General features: G+C 36.0%; 1 protein-coding gene across 13 annotated transcripts in view; it reads right to left on the bottom strand.

Annotated features, from left to right (window-relative positions):
• The window catches only part of ABHD12 (abhydrolase domain containing 12, lysophospholipase), a 145,239-nt gene that overhangs the window by 35,396 nt on the left and 92,722 nt on the right, over positions 1–17,121 (bottom strand). For all 13 annotated transcript variants that reach the window (XM_056813794.1, XM_056813795.1, XM_056813798.1 and 10 more), the window contains one exon: positions 2,371–2,490. In XM_056813794.1, the coding sequence (XP_056669772.1) occupies positions 2,371–2,490 (120 nt within the window). The remainder of the gene's footprint in view (positions 1–2,370; positions 2,491–17,121) is intronic.

Below are 17,121 nucleotides of genomic sequence, written 5' to 3'. Positions count from 1 at the left end.
ATTAACATATCAAATTGCTTGCCAGTTTAGGGAGGGAAGAAAGGAGGGAAAGGGGAGAATTTGAATCTCAAAATTTTAAATTTAAAATTTTAATTTTAAAAAAGATTAAAAACTATATTTACATACAGCTGGGAAGAAAAAAAAATTTAAAGAAGTTGTCAGTTGAATCTCTAGAAGTACATCTGATTACCAAAGAAGCTGAAGAACTGAGAAAAGGTAACTGTATTTATAGTGATTAGAGTATTTATGACCTTTGATATAATGGTATAAAGGTTTGCAAGGGACTAGGTAGTGAGGAAATAGGGAATAAGTATAGACAATTAATATGAGAAATATGATTGTGAAATGAATGAAACAGACTGTTAAGAAAGAGGAGAAAAAAGAAGAAAGAGCAGAGCCATACATATCTGTAGGCAGACAGGAAAGGAACCAGACAGTAACTGAAATGTGAAGAAACTAAGAAGGGGGAGGGCAGAAAAGGAGAAAGAAATAGGAAAAGCAGGAAAGAGCCCTAAAAAAGAGGTAATGCTGAAGTTGTAGCCCTTGCAGCAGAAACCAAGCTCTTCTTTCCTTCTTTTCATTTGGTCAGAGGTAGGGAACAGGAAAATAAGTAAATAAAACTACTATTTCAATTTCTTAAATCTAAGAAGCCTTTTCTTTCAAGGTTGATGTCCTTTGCTATACAATTATCAACAGGATCTATTCTGTATTTTGTATATATACCTAATTATGTCCACGTTGTCTCTCCTGTGAGAAAAAAGTATCCTTGGGGGCAGAGACTGTTTGTGTTTTTTCCTGATATTCCCAGTGGGTAGCACAGTTCCTGCTGTCTCATAGAAAGTATTTAATAATTATATGTTACTTGATTGTAAAACTTAAAATTTGTCTGTAGTAAAATGTGCACCTCTTTAAATACACAGAGAAAGAAGATGTAGCAAAAACTATTTTTAACAATATTTCCTTGAAAAGAGGAAGAGCAGCAGATAGCACTTGTCCTGCCCAAAGAGAAAATGAAATTGAGAAGTATGACCATGATTCAGAAGGGTTGCATTCTATTTTCTTGGCTTAAACACTTCTCCTTTGCCACAAGGGTTGCATGTTTTCTCTGGTTCTCTCAGAAATACCCAGCTTTACAGGTATCTGAGAAGACACCTCTTTGTGTTCCCCGTCTCTCCTACAGAAAGGCCTTATAATTGTTTTTTGATAGTTTTCTTCTCTCTCCCCTTCTCAATCTCCATGCCTGACTGGCTTCATATTGTGCAACAACTCACACAGCATTCTCTACTGCCAGTCATTTATAACTACTCATTTTCTTGCTTTATCCCATAATTTGTTTTTTGTGGGAAAAAAAAAAGAACATACAGTAGCAGTGCTAAAGTTAATCCAGATCATATTTAAAGTACTCATATATCCCATTTATACACCATTATATAAAGGAGGCTTTATATGAAAATAACACACAGACCCAGACAACTTACATTACCATAGAGCTATAGGGATTCAGCTTCATTTTGTTTAAAAAGAAGAATTCATCTGAAACCTATGTGAGTTCCAGATCAAAAAAAGAGTTTGATCTAGAAAAGACCACAGCGGTCATTTATTCCATTCCCCTCATTTACAGATGAGGAACCTGAGGCCCAGGGTAGAGAAATTAATTTCCCATGGTCAAATAGGTAATCAGTGATAGCACTGAGATGCAAACCCAGATCTGATGACTCCAAATCCAAAATACTTTCCATTTTCATTTCCCAGGTTATTAGGATTAAATGAGATAATATTCCTAAAGCACTTAGCACAGTGCTTGAAACACAGTAGGCACTTAGTAAATAATGAATCCTTTCCTCATTTCCACTACATTGCATCACTTCCTTTGAGGATATGTACATGAAAATAAGTGATCAAAGAAAACTTCAGCATTCCAATTTTAATTAATATGCAGTGTCCATTTTTGATATTTGCCATATACATTTTAGCTGCTCAACTTTTAGCCAAATACAACAACCTGAGTAGACAATAAATCTTCATTTATAATTCCTCGACCATGGGTTTTTCCCTCTATGTGTTACCTATACTTTATTTTCCCCACATTTGCATTTTTCTAAGATTTCCTCTCTTTAAAACCCTGGATTGAAATACAAGACTACCTCAGGTATTTCTTTTAATTTCAGTCACCCTTTCTTATCATTTTTTTGGAGTTGACTGACTTTACGTTCCTGAAATCTCTGTAGAGGTGAACTGATCTCTCTCCTCTGTGTATATAGCAGGACTCATGGCAAAGGAAATGGTTATGTCCACTATGTCAATTTAGGCCATTAACCAATAATGAGGCATAAATGATGCATGTTTAGAACTGAAATATTTCATCCTTACCTAGTGCCTGCATTTCCATGCAAATAAAGAATGATAGGATGGTTGGAAGCCAAAGTATCCTCATACCATGCTTGGTCCTTTCCTTGAGCATTCTTCCATAAGACTGTAGGTACTGTGTGCCTGAAAATGTGACCAGAGACAATAGGCAATGATTGCATATTCCCTTTTCCTTTTAAAATTATAACTTCAAACCAATGTAACTAAAATCAGAAGGGTAGCAACAAATTGGGAAACAATCTTCATAAAAACCTCTGACAAAGGCTTAATTACTCAAATTTACAAAGAGCTAAATCAATTGTACAAAAAATCAAGCCATTCTCCAATTGATAAATGGGCAAGGGACATGAACAGGCAGTTCTCAGCCAAAGAAATCAAAACTATTAATAAGCACATGAAAAAGTGTTCTACATCTCTGATAACAACTCTGAGGTATCACCTCACACCTAGCAGATTGGCTAACATGACAGCTATGGAAAGTAATGAATGCTGGAGGGGATGTGGCAAAGTAGGGACACTAATTCATTGCTGGTGGAGTTGTGAACTGATCCAGCCATTCTGGAGGGCAATTTGGAACTATGCCCAAAGGGTGATAAAAGACTGTCTGCTCTTTGATACAGTCATAGCACTGCTGGGTTTGTACCCGAAAGAGATAATAAGGAAAAAGACTTGTACAAGAATATTCATAGCTGCACTCTTTGTGGTGGCCAAAAATTGGAAAATGAGGGGATGCCTTCAATTGGGGAATGGCTGAATAAATTGTGGTATATGTTGGTGATGGAATACTATTGTGCTAAAAGGAATAATAAAGTGGATGAATTCCATGGAGACTGAAACGACCTCCAGGAAGTGATGCAGAGCGAAAGGAGCAGAACCAGGAAAACATTATACACAGAGACTGATACATTGTGGTACAATCGAAGGTAATGGACTTCTCCATTAGTGGCAATGCAGTGATCCTGAACAATATGCAGGGAATCTAAAAAACACTATCCACAAGCAGAGGATAAACTGTGGGAGTAAAAACATCGATGAAAAGCAACTGCTTGACTACAGGGGTGGAGGGGATATGACTGAGGAGAGACTCTAAATGAACACTCTAATGCAAATACCAACAACAGGGAAATGGGTTTGAATCAAGAACACATGTGATACCCAGTGGAATTGCGCGTGGGCTATGGGAGAGGTGGGGGTGGGGGGAAGGGAAGAAAAGAAAATGATCTTTGTTTCCAATGAATAATGTTTGGAAATGACCAAATAAAAATTTAAAGAGAAAAAAAATTATAACTTCATTTGGTTTGACAGAATTAGTTCAAAGTTCAGATGCCATAAAAGATGTAATAAATACAATATACAATATTTGCAATGATGCAAATATTTGGATTATCTTAGAAAGGTCAACCTGAATTAGTAAGAAAAGATCTTTTAACTCATAATTTTTAAGTTATATTACCTTCAGATCCAAGCATTCTTTCCTTATTTAACACTTGATTGATGAATATTTTGAATATATGAATGGCTGGTCTATGCTATTTAAGGGATAGGTTCCCTACAGAAATAGTGCCAAGTGTTTGCCAATCTACTAGGTTCTCTTTTCTTGCTGAGACTCATGCATCCATATGGGGTTCTAACTGGTATTTTATACTATTCACTCACATTTTTAGCAAAGAAGAGAGCTATGATAACCTATGATGTGATGGCCTTTACAAAGCTTAATTGATGCTTAAAAACAAAGCAAAAAAACCTCACTACCATTTCTTTTTTCAGCCTGAGTCTCTTTATCTTATCAGGCTAGAGGATTAGCAGTCACTACTGGAAGCTCTTACCTTCTCCATTTCCTACTGGGACAAGGTTGCAGCTCCCCCAGCAGCCTGGTTGCCCCACTCTCCCAGGGGATCACCAGACTGTTGCTAGAGTGTGTGGGGACACCCCCACATACTTCAGTCTTCTATTCCCAAATTTAATCAATCCAACAGGCTCAGTCTCCATGGTAGCAGGGATAACAGTCATATGCTACCACTTCTAATGCCATTCATTTATATACCACCCACAGTGAATCTTCACTAATAACAGACAGATAACTGAACAAAATTAATTGACATGACCATCTTGTACACACATCCATCCTGCACTTGTAATCCCCTTCATTCCCTACAGGAGAGAAATATTTTTGTTTGTTCTTCTGGACCAAGGTTAGTTATCTTTTAGTGTGGTCAGTGGGATTTCTGATGTTTTTTACATCATAATAGTCATGTATATTGTTCTACTGATCTGCTTCATCCTGCATCCATTCATGAAAGTCTTCCTCCATTTCTCTGAATTCCACATATTTTTTGCTTCTTGTGGCACAAAAGATTTCCACTGCATCGTCTCAGTCCCTCAGGCTCTCAACCATCCACTCTGTCCCATCTGTCTCATCCTCACTCTCTCATGTCCTGTATGTGGCCTGTTGCCACCTTTTTAAAATATACCTCCTTCTCTCTTGCAATAGCCTGTTGGTAGGTTTTCTTCCCTTGAGTTTTTCCTCCCTCCAGCCTCCATTCAGCCACCAAGATGACTTTCTGGAGGTGCAGGTAAAATTATGTTACCCCATAAGGCAATGACCTCAATCGGCTCCCTAGGCTTTGGGATCAAATATAAAATTCTCTGCATTCAAAGCTCACCATAATCTAGCCTCCTTTTGCTTTCCAGTCTTCTCACATTCTTCCTCACCCCTTTCTCTTCCGTCCATGAACAACACAGTCCAGCTCCCTGCTCCAGACATTTGCTCTAGCATGGAACATGCCTGCTCATCTCTGACTATTGGTTTCCTTTAAGTCCCAACTAAAATCTCTTTACAGGAAGACTTTCCTAAGCCCTCATTTTCTGGAGCTTTCCTTCTGTTAATTATTTCCTATTTATCCCTAATACAACTGTGTGTGCATAGTTGTTAGTTGTTGTTTCCTCCATTAGACTGTGAGCCCCTTGAGAGGAGACTGTCTTTTGCCTCTTTTGGTATGCTCAGTGCTTAGCACAGTGACCGGCACACAGTAGCACTTACATGTTTATGTTAATTACTCCCCACAGCATGCTATTACCTATAGTTTTGATAAGCCTTTATCCAAATCATTGATACAGATATTTAAAAAGCAGAGAGACAAACACAGAACTCCACTGGTCTCTACTAGAAACCCCTTCCAAGCTGATGTGAAATCATCATTTAGGGTCTGGTTATTTGAATAATTAAGAGATTCATTATGCATCCACATCTCTTGAGGTAGGTAGATGGCTCAGTGGATAAAGTGTTGGGCCTGGCCTCAGGAAGACTTGAGTTCAAATCTGGCAATAGATACTTAGAAGTTATATGACCCTGGGCAAGTCATTTCACCTCTGTTTACCTTAATCCATTGATGAAGGAAATGAAAAGTTACTCAAGTATCTTTGCCAAAAAAACCCTATTGGACAGTATGATCCACAGAATCAGACATAACGAACCACATCTCTTCATCTTGCCCACAAAAATTGCAAAAGATATTTGGTCAGATATTTTAGCAAATCTTGGGAAATTAAGCTTTTCCTCATCCACTAGTCAAGTAAACCCTCTCACAAAAGAAAATGAGTTTATTCTGCCATAACCTTTCCTTTCTTCCTCCCACATATCTAATTTTTAAATCCTTTTTTCCTTCTAAGTCATGTTGCCCTTTCCCATTGGAAGAAAAGAAAACAAAATTCTTGTAACCAATATGCAGAAAAACAAAACAAATTCTAGCATTAGCTGTGTCCAAAAAAACAAACAAATACCAAATGTCTTGTTCTGTACCATAAGTCTAACATTTCTCTATCAGGAAGTGGTGACACAACTCATCATCAGTCCCCTGGTATTAAAGTTGGTCATTACATTGATTACTATTCTTAAAGGTCTATAGTTGTCTGTCTTTACAATATTATTGCATAAATTGTTCTCTTCTGTTCATTGCATTCTGCCTCAGTTCATATACTCATTCATTTTCTTTTCATGTCCAACAAATGTCTCTATATTGAAATTTTTTTAATTAACAAAAATCTCCTCTTTCTTCCTTATCTCCAGCTAAGAAAGGAAGAATAATAAGGCCTTATTACAAACATGTATAATAGAGCAAAATAAATTTCCCATTGGCCATGTCCAAAAAAGAAAAAATAATGTCTGTTTTATCACGAGTCCTCTAGAATTAAGTTGGGCAAATCATTTAACCTTGTCTGCTTTGGTTTCCTGCTGGAGTAGGAAATGGCAAACCACCCTAGTATCTTTGCCAAGAAAACCCCATAAGGGATAACGAAGAATCAGATATAACTAAAAATGACTAAATAACAACAAACTCCATCTAATCATATATTCTAGAATTGCACCAAGGAATTGACCTAGAGTTTATAAAATCCATTCTCTTCTGAAATTCAAGACAACATATGCCCTTTTCCAGTTCTGCAATCTCTCCCATTCTTTATAATCAATCAATAGCATTAGGGGCACCTAGGTGGCTTGGTGGATTGAGAGCTAAGGCCTAGGCTGAAATCTGAGCTCAGATATTTTCTAGCTGTGTGATCCTGGGCAAGTCATTTAACTCCCACTGCCCAGCCCTTTCCACTTAATATTGATCTTAAGAGAGAAGGTAAATGTTTAAAAAAAAAAGGAGTAAGAGCATTCGTTTACACTATTACATTCTTTCAGCTCCCTGGGATAGAGTTAATCTTGGCTGGTAACTTGTACTTATCAAAGGCAATTTGGTATTCTTTTTCTTCCTAGGTAGTTAATAACTCCTTATTACTCATTTTTCTTCTGTTTCTTGAAATTCAAATATGATTCTCTCTTGGCAAAAATAAACAAAAAAATCTCAATTTTATCACTTCAACCTCCATCCCATGCTGCAAATCTTGTCCCTGATTCTCTTTTTTATTGTCCTTATTCCTCACTAGATTCACTGTAGTGGGATGCTGTATACTCCTTGGCATGAAAATAACCCAATGCACACTTACATGTTTATTCAGCAGTAGCCACAAGAACTAGTCTCTAATCAGGTGCCCTTAAGAGTAAGAAAGGAGGTCCCTTTTGTCATAAGCCCCATCTCCCTCCTTGATTTGTGCCAGCTCAGCTGCCCTACAGCTTATCTGCCAAGTGCAGGAGGTTATGCCCTCATGTATATCAGGAAGTGGAACACGTGCAATCTGTTATTTCACCTCTTTTATATTTCCTTCTGGAGTGCTTGCTCCACTCTTTGGGGGTGGGGGCATACTTCTCAGCATTTAAACTGATGAGACAAGAGGATAGCATCTCCACTTCCATCTTTTCTTTTTTTCACATGGTCATGGCCACATTCAGATGAGCTCTCAATTTTTCAGTGTCCTAGGCCCAAATGGAATTGGCAAAACTTTGATATGATGAGGTAGGCCTTTTCAGGAAAAGGTCAAGAATGTTATGAAGTATAAGCAGAGCCAAGATGGTAGAAGAGAGGCATAGAAAGCTCAAATATCTTAAGAGGATCCTTTCTAATCCACCTTAAAATAATGCTTTAAAACAAATACTAGAGGGACAGAACAAGTAAGCAGATGGAGTAAAACAATCATCCTAAAGAAAACAGCTTGGAAAGGCATAGAGAATCTGATTCACTGGGGTAAAAGGGGAACACAGCACACAACAAGGCTGCATCAAGGACTTCTGGCATAAGCCAAAAGTAAGCCCCTGCATCCCACCTTTACTGCTCTAGGTTCTGAACCTGGGAGCAAGCAAAATTCAAGACCCCAAGACCCTACCTAATCCAATAGCTGAGCACCCAATGCCCACACCTTGAAATTCCAAGTCCTATGGCAAACCTTCAGTGAGGCCCCAATCCCCAGCACAAGACAGATCTGGTGCACCTGGCCAATATAAGTCCAAAGTGAGGCCTGAAGCCCTTGTCCAAGCCTAAGGCGAGTCCCAGCACAAGATTGCTCACAGTGGCCTTAAGTCCTGCAAGCTATTAGCAGTCCCTAGGAGAGATTGACCTAGAAAATAAGATTCAGGAGAAACAATTTAAGAATTACTGGACTACATGAAAGCCATGATTTAAAAAAAAAAGTCTACACATATTAAGATAAATTATAAAAGAAAACTGTCCTAATATTCTTGAATAAAAGGGTAAAATAAAAATTGAAAGAATCTACCAATCATTTCCTGAAACAAATCTTCAAATTACAACTCCCAGGAATATTATAGCCAAATTGAAGAGCTCCTGGCCAGAGAAAATAATACAAGCAGCCAAAAAGAAACAGTTCAATTATCAAGTTGCAAGTAAGATTACACAGGATTTAGCAGCTCTTACATGAAAGGATCGGAAGGCTTGGAATATGATATTCCAGAAGGCAAAGGACCTAGGTTTATAACCTCCCTAGCAAAACTGAGTATATTCTAAGGAAAAAAATAATCCCTTAATAAAATAAAAGCTTTCTAAATATTCCTGCTGAAAAGAGCAGACTTAACAGAAAATCTGATGTCCAAATATAAGATTCAAAAGAAGCAAAAAAGGCAAGCAAGAAAGAAAAACTTTAAGGTCAAACTGTTCATATTCCTACATGGAAACAAGACATTTATAACACTTGAAATTTTTATCATTATTAAATCAGTTAGAAGGAGCACACATAGACAGAGGGTGTAGGAGTAATTTGAATAAGATGGTATAATATGCGAAAAAAACAAACAATGAAGAGCGAAACAGAATACTGCACTGAGATAAAAGGAAAGGAGGAGAAAGAACAGTGTAAATTATCTCACCCAAAGAGGCACAAAAAAACCTATTACAGTAGAGGGGAGGATGAAAATAGTGACAGGCAATACTTAAACCTTACTCTCAATTTAAATGGTTCAAAAAGGGAGTAATAATCATACTCATTTGAATATAGAATCCTATCTTATCCTATAAAGAGTAGGAGAACAACCCAAGAAAAGGTAGTAAAAGGGAGAAGGAAGTGATGGGGTGATTGAAAGCAAAGCACTTCTGGGGAGGGGCAGAGTGAAAAGGGAGGAAAAAGAAAGGATCCAAAAGGAAAATAAGGAGTGGAATAGATGATTAGCAATCAAAACTGTGTATAGGACTGGGATGAACTAACTCAAAAAATGAATGTGGAAAGCATAGTATTAAAAACCAGAATTCTATAAAAATGTTTACAGGAAACATTTGAGGCAGAGAGATACAAACAGGGTAAAGGTAAGGGACTGGAGCAGAAATCATTGTGCTTCTGCTGAACTAATAAAAGCAGGAGTAACAACCATGATCTCAGACAAAGCTTAAGCAAAAATAGATCTAATTAAAAGAGATAAGTAAGGAGATTACATATTAATGTACCTTAAAATAAAAGGTACCATAGACAATTAAGTAATATCGATATTAAGCAAATAGGCACCTGAACCTTTCCCTCTCAGAATTAGATAAATCTAATAAAAAACCAAAACAAAACAAAACAAAACAAAACCACCACCACCACAACAACAACAAGAAAGAAGAGAAGTAAGTAAATGAAATTTTAGAAAAGTTAAAACGGCATATACATGAAAATTGACCATGAATTAGGGCATAAAAATTTCACAACCAAATGCAGAAAAGCAGAATAAATGCATCCTTTCCAGCTCATAATACAATAAAAATTATAATCAATAAGGGTCCATGGAAAAACAAATAAAAAATCAATTGGAAACTAAATCTAATTCCAAAAAAGAGGTGTATCAAAAGAACAAATTATAGAAACAATAATTTTATTAAGTACAATGACAATGAAGAGAGACAACATATCAAAATTTCAGGGATATATCCAAAGCAGTACTTAAGGGAAAGTTTATGTCTCTAAACACTTACATCAATAAAATAGAGAAAAAGTAGACCAATGAATTGGGCATGCATCTAAAAAGACAATAAAAATCCCAAATTAAAGACAAAATTAGAAATCCTAAAAATCAAAAGAGAAATTAATAAAATTGAAAAAAGAATCATCAAACTAATAAATAAGACCAAGAGTTGGATTTATGAAAAATGAATAACCAGATAGAGCATTGGTTTATTTAATTTAAAAAAGGAAAGAATAAAATCAAATACCAAGAATCACAAATGAAAAGGGGGTGATTTCACCACCAATAAAGAGGGAATTGAAGCAATTATTAGGTACTATTTTGCCCAATTATATGCCAATAAATCTGACAATTTAAGTGAAATGGATGAATATTTGCAAAAAATAAAAAATAAAAATAATTCACCCAAACTAACAAGAAAAAAATCCCCAGTGCTAGATGGATTCACAAGTGAATTATATCCTCTTTTCCCCAATTAATTTCAATACTATACAAAGTATTTGGGGAAAAGAGGAAGAGGACTGGGAATTTCTGAGGGTGGAGTAAAGATGGCAGAATAATCCAAAGCAACTCTGTGCCACCACAAGAATCCTCTCTAAGATTAAACTATTGCCACAAAATGAATAAGGAGAGAAAGAGCATATGGGGCACTGGGCTGAGAGGAGAGCTAAGCCAGTAAGAGGCTATAGTAAGGAGGAAGAGCAAGCCACACACTACCACCCCACACTGCTGTCCCAAGTTAGGAATCTAAGTCCAAGCCAACACCTATATCCTGAAATACTGCCTGGGCAAATAAGTGGTCCAAGTCAACCCACACTCCTTGAAATTTCAAACATGTGAAGAAGTCTGGAGTCCCAGCCCAAGGCAGTCTGGTCTGATGTGGGCTGATCTGTGTGGGCCCAGAGGGAAGCCAGGAATCCTAGTCTGGGAGCTTGAGATAAGGACATAGTATACACTTTGGGGTGTGGCTGATAGTACTAAGTACTAAGTACTGATCTTTTTGCCCAAAGCTCAGGGCAGGTCTCCAGGAAAGGCAATCAAGGGTGAACCTGATTGGATCAAGTACACAATGAGATCAAAAACTTGAGCCTAAGACTGGGTCTAGAATTTGATCAGCCCCTGACCTGCTCAAGTTCAAAAGCTTACACCTAAACTTGAGGCAAGTCTTTAAGCTATTGGCATCTCAATGGTTAACTGAATCATCAGGGGGAGGGGGCTCTTAAGAGCTTTCAGCCCTCAGACCATCATATCATCCCCATAGCCTACCTATCATTAGATAAGAAAAATGAGAAAACAACAAAAAAGCATTTAACTATAAAGAATTTTTATGGAGACAAAGAACAAGGTACAGACACAGAAGTGGACAGTGATAGGAAAGGAAACACACACAAAGTCCAAAAGAAAAATATGAATTGGACACAGATTCTGGAAGACCTCAAAAAGGACTTCAAAAATCAATTAAGAAGAGGTATAGGAAAAGTGGGAAAAAGAAATTAAAATGACACAAGGAGAAATGAAAGTGATGCAAGAAGAAACAGTTCAACTGAAAAAAAAAAAGAACCAAAAACTGACAAAGGAAAATCAGGCCTGAAACATCAGTATTGATCTTCTAGAAACTAATGATTTCATGAGAAACCAAGAAACAATAAAGCAGAATCAAAGGAATGGAAAAACAGAGGAAAACATTAAATATCTTATTGGGTAAAAAAATGACCTAGAAAATATATCTGGGAGAGACAATTTGAGAATTATTAGACTATCTGAAAGATATGATCAAGAAAAAACTTTAGCTAACACTATAAAAAAATTATCAAAGAAAATTGCTCAGAGATCCTCAAACAAGAAAATAAAATTGAAATTGAATGAATTCACAAATCACTTTTCCAGAAAGAAATCCTCCAAAGAAAATTTCCAGGAATGTAATAAATTCAAGAGCCAAACCAAGAAGAAAATTCTATAAACAGCCAAAAAACCCCAACCCATTGAAATACCATGGAGCTACAATCAGGATCACACAGGACCTAGAGGCTTCTACATTAAGGGACTGAAAGGTATGGAATATGATGTTCAGGAAGGCAAAAGATTTGGATTTATAATCCAGTGTCATCTATCCAGCAAAACTGAGTATATTCTTTCAGGGGGAAAAATGAACATTCAATAATATGATAGATTTCCAACCATTCCTGAGAAATAAGCCAGACCTAAACAAAAAATTTGAAGTGCAAACGTGAGATACAAGAGAAGTCCAAAAAGGTAAATAAGAAAGATAAAATTTTAGCGACTCATTAAGGTCAAAATGTTTATATGTTTCCATGGAAAGAGGATACCTGTAATTCTCAAAAATTACTCTTAGTAGTAGAGAGGATAGAAGGAATTTATCCAGAATGAGGCTGGGGAAGTGACCTGTTTATGATGATATGATAAGATGATATGATGTGTATATAAATGCAGTGATATGAAACAAAATGTATATGTGATATGTATGAATATGAATGATATGTAAAAAATATCAAGGGGTAAAAAGAGAGAAAAGGGAGGGGAAAGATAGAATGGGGTAAATTATATAACATATAGGTCTGAAAATCATTATAGAGAGGGGAAGATAAGGGTGGTGATGGACAATGCTTAAACTTTACTCTCATTGTAACCGGCTCAGAGAGGAAAAACAAGTATTCAGTGAGGTATAGAATTCTGTCTTACCCTACAGAGAAGTAGAAGGGGAATAAGACAAGGGAAGGTGGAGGTAACTGACAGGAGGCGGAAGTGGAGGGGTGTGTGACAAAAAGCAAAAAGAGTAAGAGAAAAAATCCTGCAAAATTCTTTTCATGACACAAATATGGTACTGTTAACTAAGCCAGGAAGAACAAAAACAAAGAAAGAAAACAATAGGACAATTTCATTAATGAATACAAATGCAAAAAATTTAAATAAAATACTAGCAAGGAAACAATGGCAATATAGCACAAGGATTATTTACTATGACCAATGTGAGATTTGTACCAGGAATGTAGGGCTGGTATAATATTAGGAAAACTACTGACCATATCAGTAACAAAACTAACAGAAATCATTATCATCAATAAATAGAGAAAAAGCCTTTCACAAAATACAATACTCATTCCTATTAAAAAACACTAGAAAGTACAGAAATAAATGAGCTTTTCCTTAAAATGAGAAGTTGCATCTATTTAAAACCATCAGCAAGTACCATCTGAAATTGGGATAAGTTAGAAACCTTTCCAACAAGATCAGGGGTGAAGCATAGATGCCCATTATCACCACTATTATTTAATATTGCACTAGAAATGCTAGTTTTAATAAACAGAAAGGAAAAATAAATTGAAGGAATTAAAGTAATTTAAAGAAATTAAATGAGGAAATTAAACTATCACTCTTTGCAGATGATATGATAGTATATATAGAGAATTCTAGAGAATTAACTAAAAAACTAGTGGAAATACTTAACTTTAAAAATCCATATAAATCATCAGCATTTCTACATATTACCAACAAAGCCCAGCAGCAAGAAATAGAAAGATGAATCCCATCTAAACCAATTCAAGAAATTATAAAATACCTGGGAATCTACTGGCCAAGACAAACACAGGAATTATATGAACACAAATACAAAACACTTTTCACACAAATAAAGTCAAATCTAAAGAATTAAAAAATATATTAATTGCTTGTGGGTAGCCTGAGCTAATAATAATAAAAATGGCAATTATACCTAGTTTACTTATTTCGTGCCATAGCAATTAAACTAACAAAAAATTATTTGATAGAAAGAATTTTTTTTAAATTACAGAATTTTTCTAAAAAAATTATAAAATTCAACTGAAAGAAAAAAAATCAAGACTAACAAAAAATTAATGAAAGAAGAAATGTGAAGGAAAGTGGCCCAGCAGTGCCCAATCCCAAACTGTACTATAAAGCAGCAATCATCAAAACAATCTGGTAATGGCTAAGAAATAGAATGATGGATCAACAGAGTAGATTAGATATATAATATATAGGGGTAAATGACCTTGGTCATCTAGTATTAGATAAAACCAAGGAGACCAGATTTGGGGATAAGATCATTCTCTGACAAAATCTGCTGGGAAAACAGAAAACAGTATGGCAGAAACTAGGTATAGACCAATATCTCACATCCTACCTAAACCATGTTCCAGTCAAAATGGATATATGATTTAGACATAAAGAGTGATACTGTAAGTAAATTAGAGGAACACAGAATAGTTTACCTCTCGAATCTGTGCAGAAGGGAAGAATTTATGACAAAACAAGAAATAGAGAACATTGAAAGATGTAAAATTATATTTAGAGAACTAAGTCAAATTTTTACAAGTCATTCCCCAATTGACAAATGGTCAAAGGATAGGAACAAGTAATTTTCAGATGAAGAAATAAAAGCCATTAATAATCAAATGAAAAAAATTGTTCTAAATAATTTTTTATTAGAGAAATGCAAATTAAAACAACTCTGATGTACCACTTCACACCTATGAGATTGGCCAATATGACAGTAAAGTGATAAATGTTGGAGGGATGTGGCAAAATTGAAATACTAATGCATAGTTGTGGAGTTGTGAACAGACCCATTCTGGAATAATATGAATCTATACACAAAGGGCTATAAAACTGTGTATACCCTTTGATTCTGTAATACCACTACTAAGTCTGTTAAAGAGATTTTTCTTTTAAAGGGGAAAGGATCTTCTTGTACAAAATATTTATAGCTTTCCTTTTTGTGGTGTCAAACAATTGGAAATTGAAAGGATGTCCATCAATTGGGGGAATGGCTGAACAAACTGGCATATGATGGTGAGGGTGAGGTGATAAAAAATGATGAGCATGATGATTTCAGAAAAAGCTAAAAAGATTTGCATGAATTGACACAGTGAAATAAGCAGAACAAGAGATTATAATCGGGTTTACCAGGTGGTTGCTTCTTGGTTGTAATCCTAACTTCTTTGCCTTCTAAAATATCATATTTTTTTCTCCTTTAACTGCTAAAACTTTTGTGATCCTGTTTCTTTTTCTTTGCTTGAAGTATTTTTCCCTTTAACCTAAGAACTCTAGAATTTGGCTATAATATTCTTTTTTCAGGAACTGAATGGTAGATTCTTACCATTTCTATTTTGTCTTCTGGCTTTAAGATTAAATTGGGAGGTTTTGTTTCTTCAATAATTTATTGAAATGTGACATGTAGGCTCCTTCTTTAATCAGAGCTTTCAGATAGTTTAATAATTCTTAAATTATCTCTCTTTTACCTATTTTCCAGGTCAATAAATTTTCTGATGAGATATTTTATATTTTCTTTTATTTTTTTTTCACTTTGTTTTATTGTTTCTTGATGTCATGGATTTCATTAGCTTTTACTTGCCCAATTTTAATAAAAAAAAAAATCATTTTCTTGAGGGAGCTTTTTTATCTCCTTTTCCATCTGTCCTATTCTGCTTTTTAAAAAGTTCTTTTCTTCATTGAGTTTTTGTACCACTTTTACCATTAGGCTAATTCTGTTTTTTAAAAATACTAATTTCTCCTATATATTTTTTGTGCCTCTTTTACCAAGTTATTAATTTTCTTGTCATAATTTCTTTGTATCATCATTCTTATTTCCCCCCCACTTTTTCCTATACCACTCTTCTGCTGGGGCCTGTGGATAAAGGCAATGTCCCAAGCCTTTGGCTTTTTTGTGCTGCTGTTTTCAGGATTAGTTCTAAAGGCCTACAAATTTCTGGTGCTTCCAAGATGGTGTGATTTGAGGAGAGATATGGTCACTATGGTCTTTGTCTGCATACTGATTTGTACACAGGAAAGGGCCCTGGTCCCCTGCACCTTTGAGTCCAAGCCCTCGCATTCCTCTCTTCCCTGGAACTGTTAAACAGAAACGAGTAAGGGTTGTAGAGTTGCCAGCAAAGAGGTCCCTTCTAATTTGTCTCTCACCAGAAGCCCAAACTTAGAAACTCTGGGCTGAGAGCTCCCAAAACTGATGCTGTGACTACTATTGCTGTTTCTGTGTGTGTAGGTTTTGGCTAGGCTTCTGTCCCAAGGTCATAAACTTCTTCAGGTAGCCTCCTAAGTTTTCTTAGGATAGAAAAATGTGTCACCTTGGCCTTTTGTTGGATCTACTGGTCAAAATTTAATTTGAGGCATTTTACTAAAAAGTTGGGTGGAATGGGATTTTAAGAGAGTTCAGATGGATTATCTCTAATCCATCATCTTGGCTTAAAATTATCTGTATGTAATTTTTAGCAGTACATTTCTGAATGTAGAATGACCAGGAAAATATAACTTTTTAGGAAAATACTATAATTAATGTTGTAATAGAATCAGGAACCTGTGTAGTACGAAGTGAGAAAGGCATTTTTAAGATTCCAAATGTGACATTTTAGGCTGGAGGTTTCTCAGACACTACTAGGGAAGCTCGCATCAGAAAGAACCCAGACATAGAAAGGTACCATTCTATTTGTTGCTCTTCATGCAGGAGCTCCTGATTCCAGGCTACAGCTTTTGATTTGGACTCAAGCTGGGTCTATTGGGGCAGGGCTAATTAACATGACATTGTCATAAAGCACATCACAGAGGAATGTTTTTTGAACTCCTCAGGAATAGGTTCCAAGTATGTATATGCAGAGTGACAAACTCTTTTGCCTGATATTTGAGGCCCTTCACAATCTGGAACCTCTCTCGTTTTCCATTCCCTTTCAGGAAGAAGCCTTGCTCCACAGGAAGCACACACTCATTACAAAACCCTAACACGGACTATTCACTGTCCTCTAAAGACGGCCCAGGTTCTCCACTCTCTGGACCTTTGTTCCTGACACTCTCTTGGCCTAAAACAGTCCTTTCTCCCATTCCTGGCTTACTGAACTCCTCCTCCTCCTTCAGAGCACAATACAAATGGCTCCTTCTTCAAG

Source organism: Monodelphis domestica, chromosome 1 (genome assembly GCF_027887165.1).
Source record: "Monodelphis domestica isolate mMonDom1 chromosome 1, mMonDom1.pri, whole genome shotgun sequence".
NCBI lineage: Eukaryota > Metazoa > Chordata > Mammalia > Didelphimorphia > Didelphidae > Monodelphis > Monodelphis domestica.
Note: the sequence above shows the minus strand (reverse complement) of the source record. Positions and strands in the feature narration are given on the sequence as shown.